Here is a 17430-nt window from a genome sequence, read left to right as displayed (position 1 = left end):
AGAATGTCATTTAGGTGACATTGCATTTCTTGCATTTCTTGCAGCACTGGAAAACCAGGACACCTGAGCAAAGCTTCAGCAACGGGGAACAATAAACACTGTTAGCTGGGGTGACTCTCTTTCCAAGTGGAGAGTGTCCAGAGCAGTGATCTGGGTGCCAGCCACAGGGGACCTTGTTTTAAGGAAGCTGGAATAGTCTATCCCACCAGAGGTCTGGAGAAGTTCAGTGTGACTGGCTGCTACAGGGGATGCCACTCATGGCCTCCTCAGCCACATGTTTCTGGCAGTGTGCCAGAAACAGGACAGGAGGAGGGAACCAGGAGAAAAAGAGACTGTCTAGTAGTGTAAAAACCAAAACTATATCCAAGCTAGCCAGGGAAACAGGCTGGATCAGAGCAGGAACTTTGTGATGGGAAATCTTAGATCTGAGATGAAAAGATGAAATGTGCAGAAGGAGTGATTTAGGGTTTTCTGCAGCTAGAAAAAGTAAATCTGAACTAGAAGAGCTCAAGAGAGAAGAGCTGGGGATAGCACCCCTCAAAGCTGATATCTGTGCCAATGCTGGAAGCATCACTCCCTTAGGTCACTGCTGAATTTTTTGTGGTTTAATGACAAAACCAAGGGGGGACATAAGTGATTACCCGAGTCTTGGTTACAAGGGTTCATTAGGTCAAAAAATATCTCATGAAACCATACTTCCTAAGACTGACCCAGAGGATCATTTATTTGTAGTAGCATTAACTACTGATAAAAATAAAACAAGGGTTTGTTTGGTGCATTTGAATTTAATAATGTAAAGAGTAATAGAAAATTATTTGCAGCATTGACTGCTTTCAGTGCTGCAATGGAAAAGAATTTGCAATGCTGGAATTGCAATTATTGAAGGTGATTATAATTTTGGCTTCAGTTAAATAATTTTCATTCCAAGTATAACACTCTCCACTCCAGTGAGATTATTTATAACTTATGTATTGCACTTGAATTAATTGGCATATGGTGCAAATTAACCCCTCTCAAAAACATGATTTATGTGCTTTGTTCTAACTGATCTATTAAATGCAGCTTTGTTTTATGTTGATTCTTGCCAATTTAGGCAAAGTGATTTGAGTTTCCACTGTCCTGGCTTCTCTTTATCTGATCACTGCCCTGCTTTTTATAATTTGACAATGGCAGTTATGTCAGGGATATATGATAAAGCTTATTGAAAATATAATGCCAGTTTCTTAAAATCAGAGGGAAAAAAAGTATATTATTTCATCAAAATAATAAACTTGTTTCTGAGCCTTTTTATAGAATGGCCAATGTGCTGATTTTAAGCACTTAAAGAAGTAAGAGGTTGGTATTTCTGAATTAAGCAAGCTGGGACTTCTAAACAGAAATCAGCTTCTTACTGTGCAATAGGAAGAAATACATTAAAAATTCTTTTGTTCAGTATGTCAAGAAATGCCTTAAAATATGCAGGGTTTAAAACAGTAATTTGTATTATAATAAAAGGATTACATCAGAAAAGGTGCCTTATTAGTTTCCTCTGTTTTTCAGGTAGATGAAAAAGAAAAAAATTGAGGGAAAGACTGCATCCATATAAAGGAGGAAGGATTCCAACCTGTTATTGGTATTATTATTAGGAAAACATTATTTAAATAGGCTAATCTTGTTTCTAAGTTACTTTGAAGGCAATTGTGAGCTCCAGTAGTGCTGTGAATGAAAACATAACTAAATAATACAACGAGTCTGTACATTTGTGTGTAGCTAGCTACAGCAAGAGGGGTCTCTATATGTCTGTGGATCTCAGATAGGGATTAGATTTTTGTACTTGTCTTTAAAGGATCAAGATCAAGCGGTGGAAGGCAGCCATTTGCCTTTCTCATTATCACATTTTTCTAAGTTAATTGGTGCTGAGTGTACCCAGGGAATGGGTAAAGCTGGCAGCCATACTTCCTCCATGAGAAGGAATGACTGTGGGTGAAATCAAGACACCCAGAAGATTGTGAATGGTAAGGAAAATTGAGCAGGGTCTTTGATCCTTAAATATAAGGACCTTTGATCCTTAAATTGCTGGGAGACTTAATTATACCCCTTTGCCATGTTTTTACATTCTTCTCTGGTCATCTGCTGCTGGCCGCGTTAGCAGAGAGGGGTGGTGGGTCTGTGGTATGAACCAACCCAGATGTTCCTGCATGTGCTGTGTGTGCTGCCAAGAGATGGTTGCAGTAGGCATGTGACTAATTATATTTATGAAGGACTGTGAAGCACTGAAGTCTTTAGCAAATCTGTGATATGTCACTGGTAGCTGTTTTCTTTCTGCTGTTTTTCTTGCACAAGATGCTTTGAGCCTCTAGCCAATTCTGATCTTTCCTGTGATTTCACTTATAATTATTTGGGTGCTGCTGCTCTCAGCACACTGCTAGGTTAGTCCTCCTGCTCCCCAGGCACAGGTGTTCTGCTTTTCCCATGGTGTCATTTCAAAAATGCTGCAATGGGAGAAAATGTCTTTCTAAAGGAAGCCAGGCACACAGTGTATGCTCTCCAGCTTTCCATTACTGGAAGTTGAACATTAAGATTTTCTGTACCAACCAATGTTTGCTTTGATTTCTTGTGTAATACCTTGGCCTGAAAGAGAAAAATCATCATAGAATGATAGAATGGCCTGAGTTGGAAGGGACAGTTCTCTTGCTGATTTTCCTTTTATTTTGTGTGTAGGTAGCCACAAGAAACTGCTGCACTCATGTTTTAATATTTGAAATTTAAGAGCATGTTAAGTTAAATATGCCCTTAACTGTGGTGAGAGAAATTTTGTTTAAACTTTGTTTAGAGAACTCAACATTGATTAGTAAAGAAACCTGTTTCCCTCTCCAGCTAGTCAGAGAAATGAGAGTATTTTCCTAGTATTTCCTGTGAAGCTCATCTGTAAGGGGAAGTATGAGCGTTGGCCTCAGTTTCTCTCAATGCTACATGGGCTTACTATGAAGACAATCCCCTTCTCTTTCTTTCTTTAATTCTAGTGTGAGTGAACACTAGTAAGCAAAGTAAGGAAAACCTCAAACAAACCTAGAAAAAGAAGGATGCCCAGGAAATGCCAGTAAGGCAGCTATCTTTAAAGTAAAGGACTGAGGAATGCTAACAGCCCTTAAATGGTGTTTGAAGAGTGGTGCTCAAGCTCTCTGTAGTCTGCCAGCTATCCTTACCAATCTCTTGACACCATCAGTTCCAGTGCCACATGAACTTTTGAGAACCCCAAAAGCCACACATTTACATCTCTTTGCTATATTTAATCTGAAGTAAGATCCATTTTAAAGTCCTGCTAAGGCAGCCAAATCCAAACCTTCTGTGAATGGATACAGCATCCAGAGGACATGCATGCAATGTAGGAGGGCTGTGTGTGACTGTGAGCTGCTATGTGAACTTGGAAGGGGATTGTGTTGGTTCCAAGACTGCCTCTGTCTTGGAACAGATGCTGCTGGCTTTGGGGCTGGTGGTAGCTGTTTCCAGTGTAGAAAAAGCTTGTCGTCCCACTACAGCTCTGTGCTCATCTTGTTTTTTCATTCAGGTCATTTTTAGCCCATGGCCTTTCCCACTGGCCACCACTAATTCAACCACCACCTGCTCTTCAGAGGGCAGGCTGAGCAGCCTCTTGATTGCCTGGTTTGATATGTCATTAGGACATTAGCAGTGTTGGCTGGGGTGTGTTGGAGGTGCTTAAACAGGGTGAGATGGTGTCTGGTACCGGCAGAATCAAGAGGTAGAATGAAAACCTGGGGTCCTTGTTTCTCACATCTCTGCACCAATGCAGAGTGCATTTCCTTCTGCTTTCTCAAGCAGCTATGAGCTTTCCCTCTTGCACTGCCTGACCAGCAGATCAATGTGAATGCCACAACTTTAGCACTTGCATCCACTTCATAAGCACTGGACAGCTGCTGTAATGCTTGCAACACTCATGATGTCACTGCTGGGTTTAAGCCAGTGGTCTATTTTATGATTAGAGGTTTTTCTTCACTGGAACAACTTCAAGATTTTTTCATCACTAGCTCCTGTTTATCCCTTGCACCACTGAAGTGTAGAACATGGAAAGAAAAGGAGTGGGGGGTGGGGGAGGGAAGAAATAAACTGGTCAGTGGCAGAGACTGGCAACAGTGTCTATCTTAAAAGTTCTCATCAAAGCTCATCTCATAAAAACTCAGAAGCTTGCTGAGATTTTTTTTTTTATATGGGAAAACATGAAATGAGCATTTCTAAGTGAGAGGGCTGGGGGTTTCCTGCTCTTCCACAGCAAATACAGACAGATCACGCTTTCCCCCCACTGGCCTTTTCTCTGGAGCCATGTGCATCCCAAAGGACAGAACAGAGCAGTTTCTAACACAATAAACATTACTCTGTCTGCATTAGTTTTTACATTTCTTTGTTTTATTTCTTGTTTTGTTTGAAATGACCTGTACCACAGGAATACAATTTATTTAACAGGTTGTTATTTTTTTTAGGAGCAGATAATAGTTAAGTAGATACTGTTTATTTCACTGACTGTCTATGACTACCTGCATCATTCTTACAGCCTCTGTCTCTCTCTGGCTTCTCCATGTAACCAGCCACAAGAACAACAGAGCAGCCTTTGGCCATACGATTGCTTATAGCTCCAATTGGTAATAAAAGCTCAACATGTTACATTCCAGGGTCTTTCTCAATTACTTGCCCCTCTAATAGCTGCTTACATGTTTCTGGTGAAGCATGTTTTATTTTATATATTTATAACAGTTAAAAAAAAAAGATGACATAGCTTACAAAGAGAAAAATAATGCCCCCTTAGCATGAGCAATACTGCAAGGTTCTGATTGTTGTGGGGATGTTTCTTGTAGCTTCACAGTTTTGCTGCAAGGTGTAATGCCCAAGTTTCCCTAGTAACCTAAATTCAGAGTGGTAATTTACCTTTTAATTGATCCCCATGAAATTTGTTTTGCATTACAGGTCAGACACTGCTGTTCCCAGAGAAGAATGTGCCCAAAACAGAAGAGCTGGTCACTTGGGAAGAACTGCCTTTTGTAGTAGCTGACAGGTACATGGTTTCTGATATCCACACATGCAAATCAGGGGCTGGAGGTGCTGTTACCATAGTTGCTGGTATGGGTTTATTCACCGTCACTGACACACTTACCTCTACTGCTCCCCTTCTCTTTGTCACAGAGCCCACCTGTGTCCCAAGGCTCAAGCTCCATCATCTTTTGCCCCATGAAAAAGGACAGCTCTATGACACTGACTCTGTGAATCCCACATTACAAATGAGCAGCATAAAGACTACTGACCCAAAACCCATCTCCTAGTTCATGTCTCACCTTCCACATCCCCAGACGTTTTGTAAGAGACTGTGAGCATTCAAAGACCTAAAAAGTTGCTGAAGCTTCATTTCCCACTTCAAAGTGCATTGCGGGGACTACACTGTTGCACTCCTCTGCAATCCCAGCCCATTGTGTAGCTGGAAATTCTCCTCAGCTGTGTCAGTGTGATAGCACTAATGATGCACAGAAGATCAGAGTAACTGGAAAGAGATTATTGTGATTCTTGCACTTGCTTGAAGGGCTCAAGAGACCTGATCTGCTTCCCAATTTAGGATGGTACAAGCCTTTTAAGGGTTAAATCTAGACAGGTGTTTGTGTCCTAGTTCCTGGGAAAGAGTTTGCATTCCTTGGTTAGAGAGTTTAATATATCCTAAGTACTGTCTGGTTCACTTCCCATCCTATTTCAGAAGAAATGCAAACATTTCCCTGCATATTATCTTCAAGCAATGGAGAGTATTTGGATGGGCTCCAACATTATGCAGCTTTAATGGAGAAAGAAGTTCCTGGAAAAAATGTATTTGGTATCTTCATATTGCTGTGCCAAGGCAGGAGTTGCCTCCATCCCATAGCCCTAATCTAAATAGCCAGCAGTCTCTGTAAGCTAGAAGCTAACTCGGCTGCTCTCCTTAATCATGTTTTGTAGATAGTTTCCTGTTATGGAGAGCAGGCTGAGTCAAAATACAACAAAGCTAGAAGAGCCTTTTGGGGTTGTTTTTGGGTAGTTTTGGGGTTTTTTTGAGGGGGGGAGATTGGGTGAGTATGTTGGCGTGCGAGTAGTGACCTTTCTGGCAGGGCCCATCAGAATAAGAATTGCTTCTTAGGATCTTTTCAACCCATTTTGGGAGGACTGCTGTCCCCCCAGCACAGCAGGGGGACACAATGTGCTGCGGCTCAGCTGGGGGCACTTGGCAGCATTGCATCAGTGCTCGAGTGAGTCAAACTTACAGGTGATAATGCAACCCAGCACATCTGTGAAAGCAATTATACCACAGCCAGAAAGAGCTGCCAGAGTGCAGCACATGGCAAGCTGGCTCTGTAACGGTGGCATGCATTTCACTTTGGTCCCTCAGTCACAGGTGGGTACAGGGATCATGAGTGCAACCAAAAGCCTCTCCTTTTCTCCCCAGCTGCCTTTGGGAGGGAGTGGGGGAGGGAAGCACAAGTATTCTCTGGAAGCACAAGGCTACTGTGTGATTGCTACTGCTGTGAGCACAGAAGGAGTCCCAATTCCAATGTGCCTTCTGCCCCTAAAGTCTCTGTGGTTTACTAATATGCCTGAAGTAAGAAAGACAATTCCTTTATCAAGTGAGTACAAAATGAGTGACTGTGTATCTTAGGAAGAACTCAAAGGAAATGAAATGGAACTAACTTAAGTTCAAGGTGTGGGCTGGCTATGAGAGCTGAGAGGTCACCATGCAAACACCCCAGTGTCTGAGCCTGCCAGGGCAGGGTTCTGCAGTATTGACAGCCCTGCTGGGACACACTCTGTTCCAGAAGAAAACAAGCACCCAGTGTTTGTTTTCACACACCTCAACCCTGGTTTGGAAGACTTCCTCCTGAGGGCAATTTACTCCTCTGACACATCACCTTTCTCTTGGGGAAGCCAGGAAGGGATGGAAGCTTGAGGAGAACAGACACAGTAGAATTAGTGGTGTCTCAAATGTAGATCAGAGGATTTTTCTCACCACTAGTGCCATGCTGTTGACCACAAAAAAAGAGAATACACTCAGGTTTTGTCAGCTCAGGATGGCTTAAAACTAAGTGACCTAGAAAATAAAGTTTCAGAGAAGACCAACAGTCAGTTTTGTCAGTCACCTAAATTCCCCTCTGGCTACTGGGAATGCAGCAGTTATGGCTTAGGCAGCAGATCTAAACCAGGTATTGGAGACAGTAGGAACCTGGTTACATAAGAGTAAATAAACACTCCCCCTGCTCTTTGCCCACCACCTGAAGGTCAGGTATTTGCTTTCTGATCAGCAAGAGAACCTCCTACCAGCCCCAGGTATAATATATGCTAGCTCTTTTCCTGCTGTTGAGGATAATGGGATGAGGCAGGGGAAGACAGTAGTTGGAATATCAGGGGTTTCATGCCATCCTCTAATTTATTTCCCTAGCCTGCCACAAGAAAGCAATCTCTCAGGCTCTAGAGCTGCCTCCTCTGAAAAGCAGTGCCCTTGATTTCTAACTAGAATTTGGCAATAAGCCTAAAGTCTCTGTGGAGCCAAATAGCTCTAATGAAGTCTAGGAAAGATCTGGTTTGGGGTGTATTTATACTTGGGCAGTAACCATGCAGACAAAGCCTTGTGTTCTCTGCCACAAGGAACACGTGGGAAATGGCACTCAGCTGAGCTGAAGAGGCAGGTGTGATACACTATGGGGTGAAAAGTGTGGAAGAATTGTAGTTAGCACCACATAGGAGAGGATGCAGAGATTATCAAGTCAACCCAGCACTGAAGCATAACATCAGGCTCTTTTCTCTTGCCATTTGGGAAAGACTTGCATTTTCTCAGGGACGTACATCCTACCTCTTCAGGGGCCTGCAGGGACTGTACATGGGAGGGACTAGCCAGGCGTAAAGACACACTGTACAAGGTCGCAGAATATCTTACACAGTTAGGAGCATCTTTCCCAGTAAGAAGTGGGGCTTGTATGTACAAGTGTTAGAGGAGTCTGGGAGGCAGCCTTTTTGTTCAGGAGAGGTTCAGCAGCATTGTTCTCCAAAGGAGCACCTACTCTATGGTAAGAGGCAGAAAGGTGACAAAAAGAAGGACCGTGGCTGCTTCCCTTTCTAACTGACCCCTCATAACACCAGCAGATAAATTTTATATTGACTCTATTCTTCTCTATTCTTCCTCTCTTCCTGCTTCTGTCCCCACCCCCCCTCCAGAACTGGCAGAGGGTGCTGGGGAGCAGGCAGCCTGGACAGCTCTGAGAGCATCACTGATCAGAGGGGCTGCGCCCCCATGATGCCTCAACAAGTGCAAGAGCATAATCTGGTATTTCCCAGAGAGAAAACAACAAAAAAAAAAAGAGAAACAGGTGACTGATTAAAAGTTTTCCCCTTCCTGTACACAAGATTCTGCAGTCACGCCGACAGATAGACATTAAATAATTCTTCCATAATAAATGATTGGAGATAAAAGCCGGCGGCGGCTGCTGCTGTTTGGATTGCTCCATTGTCTGCATCTTTGTTTCTAGTTTGTTCCCCGGCCACTGTCGGCTGGTGCTGGGGCTGTCAGACCTTTGCCTCTAGCATTTCTAGGAAGAGTTTATGCATGGGAACCTTGCCCTGCAGTTTGATGCTGTAGAAGTGCTGCACAGCTTTAGCAGCCGTCTGCCGCAGGAGGGGCAAGGTCAGGAGCAGCTTGCCTGCTCGCCGGGGCTCCTCATTGCGCTGACTCAGCTCGTAGTCCTGCAGGGCTTCGTGGAGAAGGTCCTGGAGTTTCTGCACTGCATCCATGTCCTCTATGTGCATGGAGTCTGAGGTGAGGGAGAAAAGACAGCAAACAGACAAGTCAGACAGGAGAAAGGAAATCCTTTACGGTTCTGAAGCTAATGATGTTTTCTTTCCTTCTTATCTGTTCCTGTGGGGTTTTTTTGAGTTGTTTCCCGCCAGGCAGGGGGTGAAGGGCGTTGTTTCGTTTGTTTCTTAAGCAGAAAAAACCAGCTAGCTGGCAGGTGTGGTGCCGTTGCATGAAGTTTGGCAGCAGCCCAGTGTGCTGGGCCTAGCAGTGCAGGGACAGCAGGGTTGCCAGGGGTAGGTGGGTGACACACGTGCCCTGTGTGCTGCCCATTTTGCCAGCCACCCCAATGCAATGCAGGGGTCAGGCAGGGTCCTTTGTGATTTGCACTTTCACTTGCCCTCCGTGCTCCTTATGGGGAGAGTCACCCTGCAAGGGGCAGCAGCTGCTGTGCTGCCGCTTGGGAGCAATCTCATTAAGAATAATTAACGCTGCTACAGCACTTCATCTGTCTAAACTGCCTAATTGCCGTGCAGCTGCTAAGGGTGTCAGCAAGACAGAAAAGCCCCAGTAGGTCACAACCAGCGTGCCCAGGGGTGTTGCCAGACCCACCTTTGTGCATATGCCCCTGCTTTCAGAGACTGCCAGCAGCTGCTCAAGGAGCTTCCTGCTGAAATAAAGGAAACCCACGCCTCCTGCAAGGCCTCTTCCCTCAGGCTGCCAGTCAGATTTCTATGAGCTGGTGGAGGGGTTAGCAGGGTTTGCAAGGCTCCTTGGTGTGTCTGTGAAGCGAAGGTAGCTAGCTGATAAGGACCCAGTCCAGGGCTGAGATAAGGAACCTGAGTGAACGCAGACTGCTAAACTTGTGCGTAAGTCATGGTGTGAGAGGGCAGCACCGAAAAGAAGAGAGGCACAGCATCACCAAAGATTTTCTCCTTTTTCATCTTATTGATACATGCTTCCTTCTTACAACCACGACAGAGCTGGAGACTCTGATGCCTCATCTTCATTGTTCAGAGACTTTTAATCAATACTGAACCTATTGGTAAGGGTTCCTGCCACAAGGCAACAAATCAGAAGCAATGGCAAAGAGACAGTATGGCAAGCACACACGCACACATGTAATTGCACCGCCTACCATCACAGCCTGGGCTTTGCTTTGTGGCAAAGTAGTCTCACTGTAGTCTCAGTCTACACACAAACACAAATGTGAGGGTTCCCCAGAGTGACAGCAGTGAAGAGGAGGAAAGCTAACTGAAGTGCCAAAATCTCTCTAGAAACATGTGTCATCTTTATGGAGAGCACAACACAAATTAGAGACTGTGAATTTTGTATGATACATTTATGGTAAAAATGCTATTTATGATGCATGATTTATAAAGTATTACAACAGTTGGGAAAATATTATGTCTAGCAAGAAAGCTGTTTAAGAAGCTGTTTAGAAGGAATGCACTAATTAAGAAAGTATTAAAGGGGAATATTCCCAAGAAGCCTACTGAAGAACAATTCTTGATACATTTACACTTTTTATCCAAGAGACCAGGGAAAGAAGCTCAGAAGAGGGCTGCTAGGTCATCACAGTGACCTAAGCCAGACACAGAGGTTGATTCTGAAAGTGGGGAGGAAGAAGCATGTTGCCAAGTCAGTCTGGCAACTTCTCCCAGCCAGGTAGCACCTCTGAAAAATTTCCATACACAATCCAAGAGAAGTGAGTGGGATCTGTTTCCTGCCAAGTCGCAGAGGTCATTTTGAAGACTGGAAGTATCAAAAGCTGGAATGTCCTCTCTCCTTTCTATTTAATGTCCTTCTGGCTAGGGGCACAAGGGGGAGAAGTAACCACAGCCTGTCAGAGTTTGCAGATCCCAGCAGGTGCTAGAATTACCATGCAATGAGCCATGCTTCAGGGTGAAGTAGGTGTTCTGCTTTTGGGTACTGATGCTACTGTACACTAGACAGAATCCCAAAACTGCCCTTCCACCATCTGGCTTCTGTGAGGTGACAAGACTTAACAGCAAACTAAATGTATACAGTGAGAGAAACTGGGGAAATAAGGATCAAAGCCTGCCCCACCCCCACCACACTCTGCTGAAAGAAGCTCAAAATTGGCAGCTGACTGCAAAAAATAAAACAACATTGCAGGATTAATTTCCTTGCAATCCATCAGTGAACTGGTGTCAATGGCATTGATAAACTGTTAATTACGAAATCAATAGCTATGAATTTTTACAGCTATCAGAGCACTGAGGTGGGGGCAGGCTGCCTAACCATGTCCCTGAGGGTCAGCTGGCCTAGAAGCTGGGCTTCATACCAGAAGCCCTTCTCCAGCACTGCTGGCATGGGGTACAGGGCAGATGTGAGAATGGACAAGGCCCACTGCTTCCTCACCTCTGTTCTTGCAGCTTCTGACAGGAACGGGAACCTCACAGGACCCATCAGTACAGAATTTGCTATGCATCCCTTTGCCAGGTCCAGACATTGCTCACTCCATCTTAGCATTAAAATGCATTGCAGAAAAAAAAGGGAAATAAATTTTGGCCACTCTGGGATGTCCTAAAATGAATGTGTGCTGTATGCTAACCTAGAGGGCTCCTCAATACATAGGTTGATCAATTTCCTAAGGAAAGAGGACCTACGAATGCTTAAAAATGGACTGCTGACTCTGAAGGGTAACAAGTTAGGTCTACATCGTCTCTACTCTGTCAAAAAATGGGTGATCATATTGTCTGGGACTTGCCTGCTGCTCTGGGAATTAGAAATTCATTCCCCAGCTCTCTAGAATGCACTTACTAGACAGAGATCCCTTGAATTATCTTTGCCAATCCCAGCAGCTGTGTTGGTGCATCACACCAAGGACTCAGAGATCAGCCTACTGTCAGCTTCTTCTCTAGTCAAGAGTGAGTGAGCTCCCACTTCTGTTTTCATTTGTTTGACTCCCTAGAACCAAAGGGTCAGTATGCACAGGGCTGCCTACGTCCCTAGAATTTGAGCTGCATGAGCAATTACAGCCAGAATTTATCTGTGTGGGAGAGAAGGCAGAAAGCAGTTTTAGGCAGCACAGGTCTTAATCTAGGTGTTCATCTTTAAGCCCTATCTCTGATCCAAGGGAGCTGAAGCCTGGCCCAAACTGCTTTCCTCCCATTTTAGGAATTGGCTGTCTGCATGCAAGCACACACATGCAGGCTCTGTAAGTTTATCCCTGTCAAAAATACACTGAGAAAAACAACTGGCATTAAAAGAATGTGAAGGTTCAATGTTAAGTTACAACAGAAAAATTCACTTGCCCTATTCCAGCTTCCTTACCTGTGTGTCACGAGAAGCTTTAATTACATGAAAAACAAAATCCCATGCTTTGCTTTCGTATGTTTCGATACAAATAACAAAGCAGGACTTTTGTGGATTATGCTTCCACATAGCTACACTTCTAGCTGCACTAGGAGAAACCAGTGAAGTCAGAGTGATTTTTTCCATCCAGCTGAGAACATGCTTTGGCCTGTGCCTCCTGACCCTTACCTTGGTTTCTTTACTCCACAGCACTGGAAATGGAACCCCAAAGCATCTGATGGGTGTTGGTTGTTCTGCTCTGTCTTTGCTCAGTGTTACTCCACTCCTGTGGAGACTGTCTCATAAGGTACTCTGGGCTTAGTCCTGAAAGCTCAGTGAGCAACAGCAGCAGAGAGTGCTTCTGTTGCACTGTGAAGAACTTGACAGCAGTGTCCAGAGCACGGGCCAGGTAAATGTCCCAGTGTGGCACTTCTCCTGTCACAACTGCTACCTTAGCACTTCAGCCTCTCTGAGGAGCCCTTCTTCCTGTTTAGTCCTGTGACCCTCCTGGCAGACAGGTTCTTTAACAAGTTGATTATATCATCACCCATAGCCACCATTGCACAGAGGAGAGAGGATAGCCTTGGCCATTTGCCCATCCTGGTTCACTGGCAAAGTGAAGGCAGCAATTAAAACTAAAAAAGCACTATATGAGAAATTGAAAAAGGGAACAAAGTTATGAAGTGCAGAAAAACCATAAGGGAAATGAAGGACATAGGAGGAAAAGCCATGTCTAGAAGGGCTAAGGACAGTAAAGAAGTTTTATAAATATTTAAGGAATAGAAGAAAAATGATCATTTGTAGGGGGGCTCTTTTCAGCTGGAGATGATTAACCTATTAATAGCAGTGCAGAGTAGATAGAAGTCTTCTGTGAGTATTTCTGTCTTATTTGGAAAAGAGAAGCTTTATATACTGTGTTATATGAAGATGATGAAGACTTCATAATCTGTTGTTTATGGAAGAAGACATTAGAACTATTAGGACAAACTTCACAGAAATCAGTAGAACTGGATAACTTTGCTTTAAGAGTTCTAAAATTTCTGGCTGGGGGTCATCCAGGGCAGATTAATGATTAGTAAGTCTTGGTATTTTTACAAAATTCAAGACGACTGCAAATGTTCTAATGACGCATATATTTTCCTAGGTCTTACCTGATAATTTCTATGCTAGCTTGATGTGAACCAGGGCAAAAGAAGGGAAAAAATAAAGATGACATTCAATTAAGACTAATAAGATGGCATTTATAAGACATGTAAATGTGGCACTTAGGGACATAGTTTTGCAGTGCTGGGTTAACAGGTGGAAGTGGTGATCTTAAAGGTTTTTTCCATCGTAAATGATTCTGTGATTTTACTGCCAGTCAACATGATACTTGAGAAGAGAGGTCTTGTCAAACAAACTTGATTTCATTCTCTGATGAGATTACAAGTTTGGTTGATAAAGTTAACTGCACAGATATAATAGACTTATGTTTTTATAAAGCACTTGGCTGAAGACCACAGGACATTCTCATTAAAAAATCAGCACTATGCAATATCAATAAAGAACACTTTCAATTGATTAGTAACTGGATAGATGACAAATCTCACAGTAGCTATCAATGGTGAATCATCCCTGAATAAGGAGTTTTTTCATGGAAATCCACAGGGATCAGTAGAAAAATCAGCTGCTACTCAACATTTTTATCAATGAGCTGTAAGGATATTTCTTTTCTTCTATATTACTATTGCTAAGGAGTGGATGGATGGCAAACAGGGACAGAATGGTGTAAAATGGTGAGGCAGCCTCACAGTAATATATCCATAGCCAAGGAACACAACTGTGGAGCAGGAAGTTTATCATGTCAAGCTGTCAGGTATAAAAAGACCCAGAGTCATAGGACCCAACTCAACAAAGATCATTCTTTAGAGGCTGAACTCAAGCAAACAGACATTAAGATATGGTGCCTTTTTTTTTTTTTTTTTAACTCAGAGAATGATTAATTATTAGAGTCAGCTGCCAAGCAAGATGAAGATTCCCCCTCTTTTAATCCTTCCAGCTTCACACTGAGTGTTTTTCTGTAAAGTGGCTTTAGCCAAATACAGATACTGGTTTCAGGGCTGACCTGCATGATGCAAATTTGGCAAAGATATTTGGCAAAGAAACAATGAGACTCAGGGGATGTAGAGGGAGCCCTTGTTACACAGTAGCTTTAGCAGTTTCTCTTTCAGATGGGACTCCTGAGAAAATCTGTGTCTGGCTGGCCTTGATACAATGCAGCCTTGCTGGATTGAGGGCTGCAATCTACATCCACGCTGTGTCCCAGATAAAGGGGGATTCAGTGTCTCTGGTACCTCAACATCCCCAGGACAGGGCCAGGCAGCCCCAGCCCCACAGCTTTTTGAAACTGGGATGAGAATTTCCCTGTTTGCTGTATCTCATCAACACTATGGAGTTTGATGCAAGTGTGGCTTCCATTTCTGAGTTCACGGCACTGGAGTTAGCTTGCTGGTGGGAAAGACCTCCACAGACCCTTTTACTGCCTGAAACCAGCAACCAGTCCATCCCTGTCTGTTCCACTCCCTACTACAGGGTCAGAGCACAGCTGGGGCTCTAGCAGCAGTAAGCCTCATTACTCCCTGCTTTCCAGCTAAGAGTAGAGCTGTAGAGCTTTGAGAATGTTGCAGGCATGGATGACACATCCAATGACACAGGCAGAGATTCTTAGGCAGTAGGCTCTAGTTTCCTCCCAGGTAAATAAGAGCATGAGCCTTGACTGGCTGGTTGCAAGACTGGCTGGGCCAGGGCTGTACCTGAGTTGGCGAGGGCCAGAGCTTTGAGTGTGACAAACTCCTCCTTTTCCACCTTCAGCTTCTTATAGCGGCGCACCAGTTGCAGGATGGCCAGGTAGAGCTCCAGCAGCCCTGTCAGACGAGAGTGCTCTTCATCCATTATGTAGTCCTCAGCATAGACCAGCTTGTCCTCGTATGGCAGGGAGCGGTACACAATGCCCAGGATGAGAATTTCCATCCAGGCACTCTGCAGAAGGCTCATCTGGTCGCCAAGGGACAGGTTGGAGAACCCTAAGAGGGCAAAAGACAAGCAGGGTCAAATGGGTGTGCAGCAAAGCCTTTAGGAGACTAGGGTCCTTAGTTTCCCTGGGATCCAAATCATGCACTCTTCCCTACTGACCTGCTGCTTTAAAAAACCTCAAACAACTCACTAAAGTGAGTTGCTCACCTTGTCTTGGTGGCAGTCAGCACACATGGACCTTACCCTTCTCTTTGCTCCTATGCCCCCCCCAGCCTCAAACAGGAATTCTGATGCTCTGATTGCATTTATGGGAGCCCAATGTTGGTGACAATCTCTTCAATGACCACTGCTTCTTTCATAGCAGTAGCTCTTTTGTACCACATTGCCTTCCCTCGCTTCCTCAGTAGGTCTGTATTGCAACCCATTTAGTCTCTCCCAGCTGAAAAATGAGCAGAAAAGAGCTCCAGATGGCAGAAAAGAGGGCTTCTAATGGGATAGGAAGGAATGACACAGGCCTGAATTACAAGTATACTACAATCTCACATTTTGGCAAAGATGAGAAAAAGTCCTGCCACAACAAAGCACCAAAATGTGTTCAAAAAGGAATACATTTGTGAACAGAATCCTCCTCTATTCCTCATCCCACTCTGATTTCCATACCAGTAGCTCTGCCTACAACCCTACCCAGAGATAAAAATACCTTTGTGGTGACACTGAAGTATCTAAATCATAGCCAAATCTGGTAGCAATGGAACAAGCCCCCACAGTGAATAAAATATTCTTGCCAAATACAGAAAGTGCCTGATCCTGACAGCTCCGGAATCCACTTGAGAGAGCGGAGAGCACAAAAAACAGAGGCAATGTCCACCTCAAGGTGGGGAAAAAAGTGCATGGGAAGGAAAACTGTCTGTTATGCCCTCCATACCTGGCACCCTTGAAGGACAGACAATGGAAGATCCTGGGAGATAGGCACTCTAGCAGTCATTACAAACAGGAATGTCAAGCACAGTGTGTTGGTCCTCCCTAGGCAGCTTTTGCCCACCATGGACAGGCAGAAATTGCACTTTTTTTGGCAGCCCCTTGCTTCCAAGGGTTCCTAGGGCTGTGAAAGAATGGGACACCCAGGCATGCCTCAGCTGGAAGGGTGATGCTCTGCTGGCCTCTCCAGGCATTTTCTCCCCAGATGCATATGAAGCCTTGGGGATCACCAAGAGACCTGTGAACTCATTGTGAGCCTCTCTGCAGAAGCCTCCCAGCTCCGCTGGCTGCATGCAAGGCTCAGCTGGACTTCTTCATTCCACATCACACCCTGCTCACAGCTCTTGGCCCCACATCGGGGCTTATATAGACAGGCACCATGATGATCATTTGATTTCTCTTGTTATCAAGTTGGCAATTAACAAAAGAGCTGATGATTGCTATATTGACTGGCTGTGGGATCTCTTTTTCTATCTGCACTATCTCAGCTGGGGAAGGGAAGGCAGAAAGGTGGGTTAGTGGTATTTATTTATCTCTACGCCATGTTTTGTGTTTGTGTTGCCAGGGGAAGCAAAGGGTGATAATGGCCTGGCAGCCCTTGGACATCCAATTTCCCTTATCAGGCCACTGAATAGAAAAGAGGCCCCAGGCCACATTAATTAACAGATACCAATCAGCTGTCACGTGCTGTGTGTGCAAGGTCTGAGGGGAACAGTGGGTGGGAGGGAAGAATCAATAAACCATTGGGGAGGAGTGCCAGAGGGAACAGCTAAAGAGGAGTCCAAGCTACTGGGGAGAAGAGCTGCAAATCCAGCTCCATGACTGAGAGAGTGATTCCTGTACAGCACAGCCTGTGCTCTACATAGCCCTGATGAGTCCCACCTCTTGCCTGGGCTGGGAGGTTGCCTTGTCCTTCATCTCACCCTTCTGCCCCTTATGCCCTGCACTCAGAACTGTGCTGCTCTGGAATGCAGCCCTCCTGACTCAGTCCAAGTGCAGGATGCTGCAGCTCCAATGCTGGGGATCCTGTCTCCAAAGCTCTGCCTGCTGCACAGGGAGCTGATGAGAGTAGCCCTGAGATTAGAGTAAAGGTGCACACACAGCCACTGTTCCACTCTTTAAAACCTGAGATGTCTCCTTTGGTCATCCCTCTCCTAGCTCTGACCATGGAGATAAGTGCAGCATTTAGGCTGCTGCCTGAAGTCCATTTTCTGGATCAGTCACCTGGCCTTTCTGCGTCTTCATTCCCCATCTGGATTACAAAAGGCATTAGACCATTTCCCCTCACTGCAGTCTGCCAACAACATTTCTGAAAGATTGAGAAACAATCACGT

General features: G+C 44.6%; 1 protein-coding gene across 5 annotated transcripts in view; it reads right to left on the bottom strand.

Moving 5' to 3' along the window:
* Window positions 1–4379: 4379 nt before the first annotated feature.
* Window positions 4380–17430, bottom strand: part of ESRRB (estrogen related receptor beta) — a 126915-nt gene continuing 113864 nt past the window's right edge. For all 5 annotated transcript variants that reach the window (XM_041471974.1, XM_041471972.1, XM_041471973.1 and 2 more), the window contains 2 exons: window positions 14899–15168; window positions 4380–8804 (listed from right to left, as the gene is read on the bottom strand). In XM_041471974.1, coding sequence (XP_041327908.1) covers window positions 8560–8804; window positions 14899–15168 — 515 coding nt within the window. In that variant the 3' untranslated portion in view covers window positions 4380–8559. The remainder of the gene's footprint in view (window positions 8805–14898; window positions 15169–17430) is intronic.

This window comes from Pyrgilauda ruficollis, unplaced genomic scaffold (assembly GCF_017590135.1).
Source record: "Pyrgilauda ruficollis isolate IOZ18807 unplaced genomic scaffold, ASM1759013v1 scaffold28, whole genome shotgun sequence".
In the NCBI taxonomy this organism is placed as follows: Eukaryota; Metazoa; Chordata; class Aves; order Passeriformes; family Passeridae; genus Pyrgilauda; species Pyrgilauda ruficollis.
Note: the sequence above shows the minus strand (reverse complement) of the source record. Positions and strands in the feature narration are given on the sequence as shown.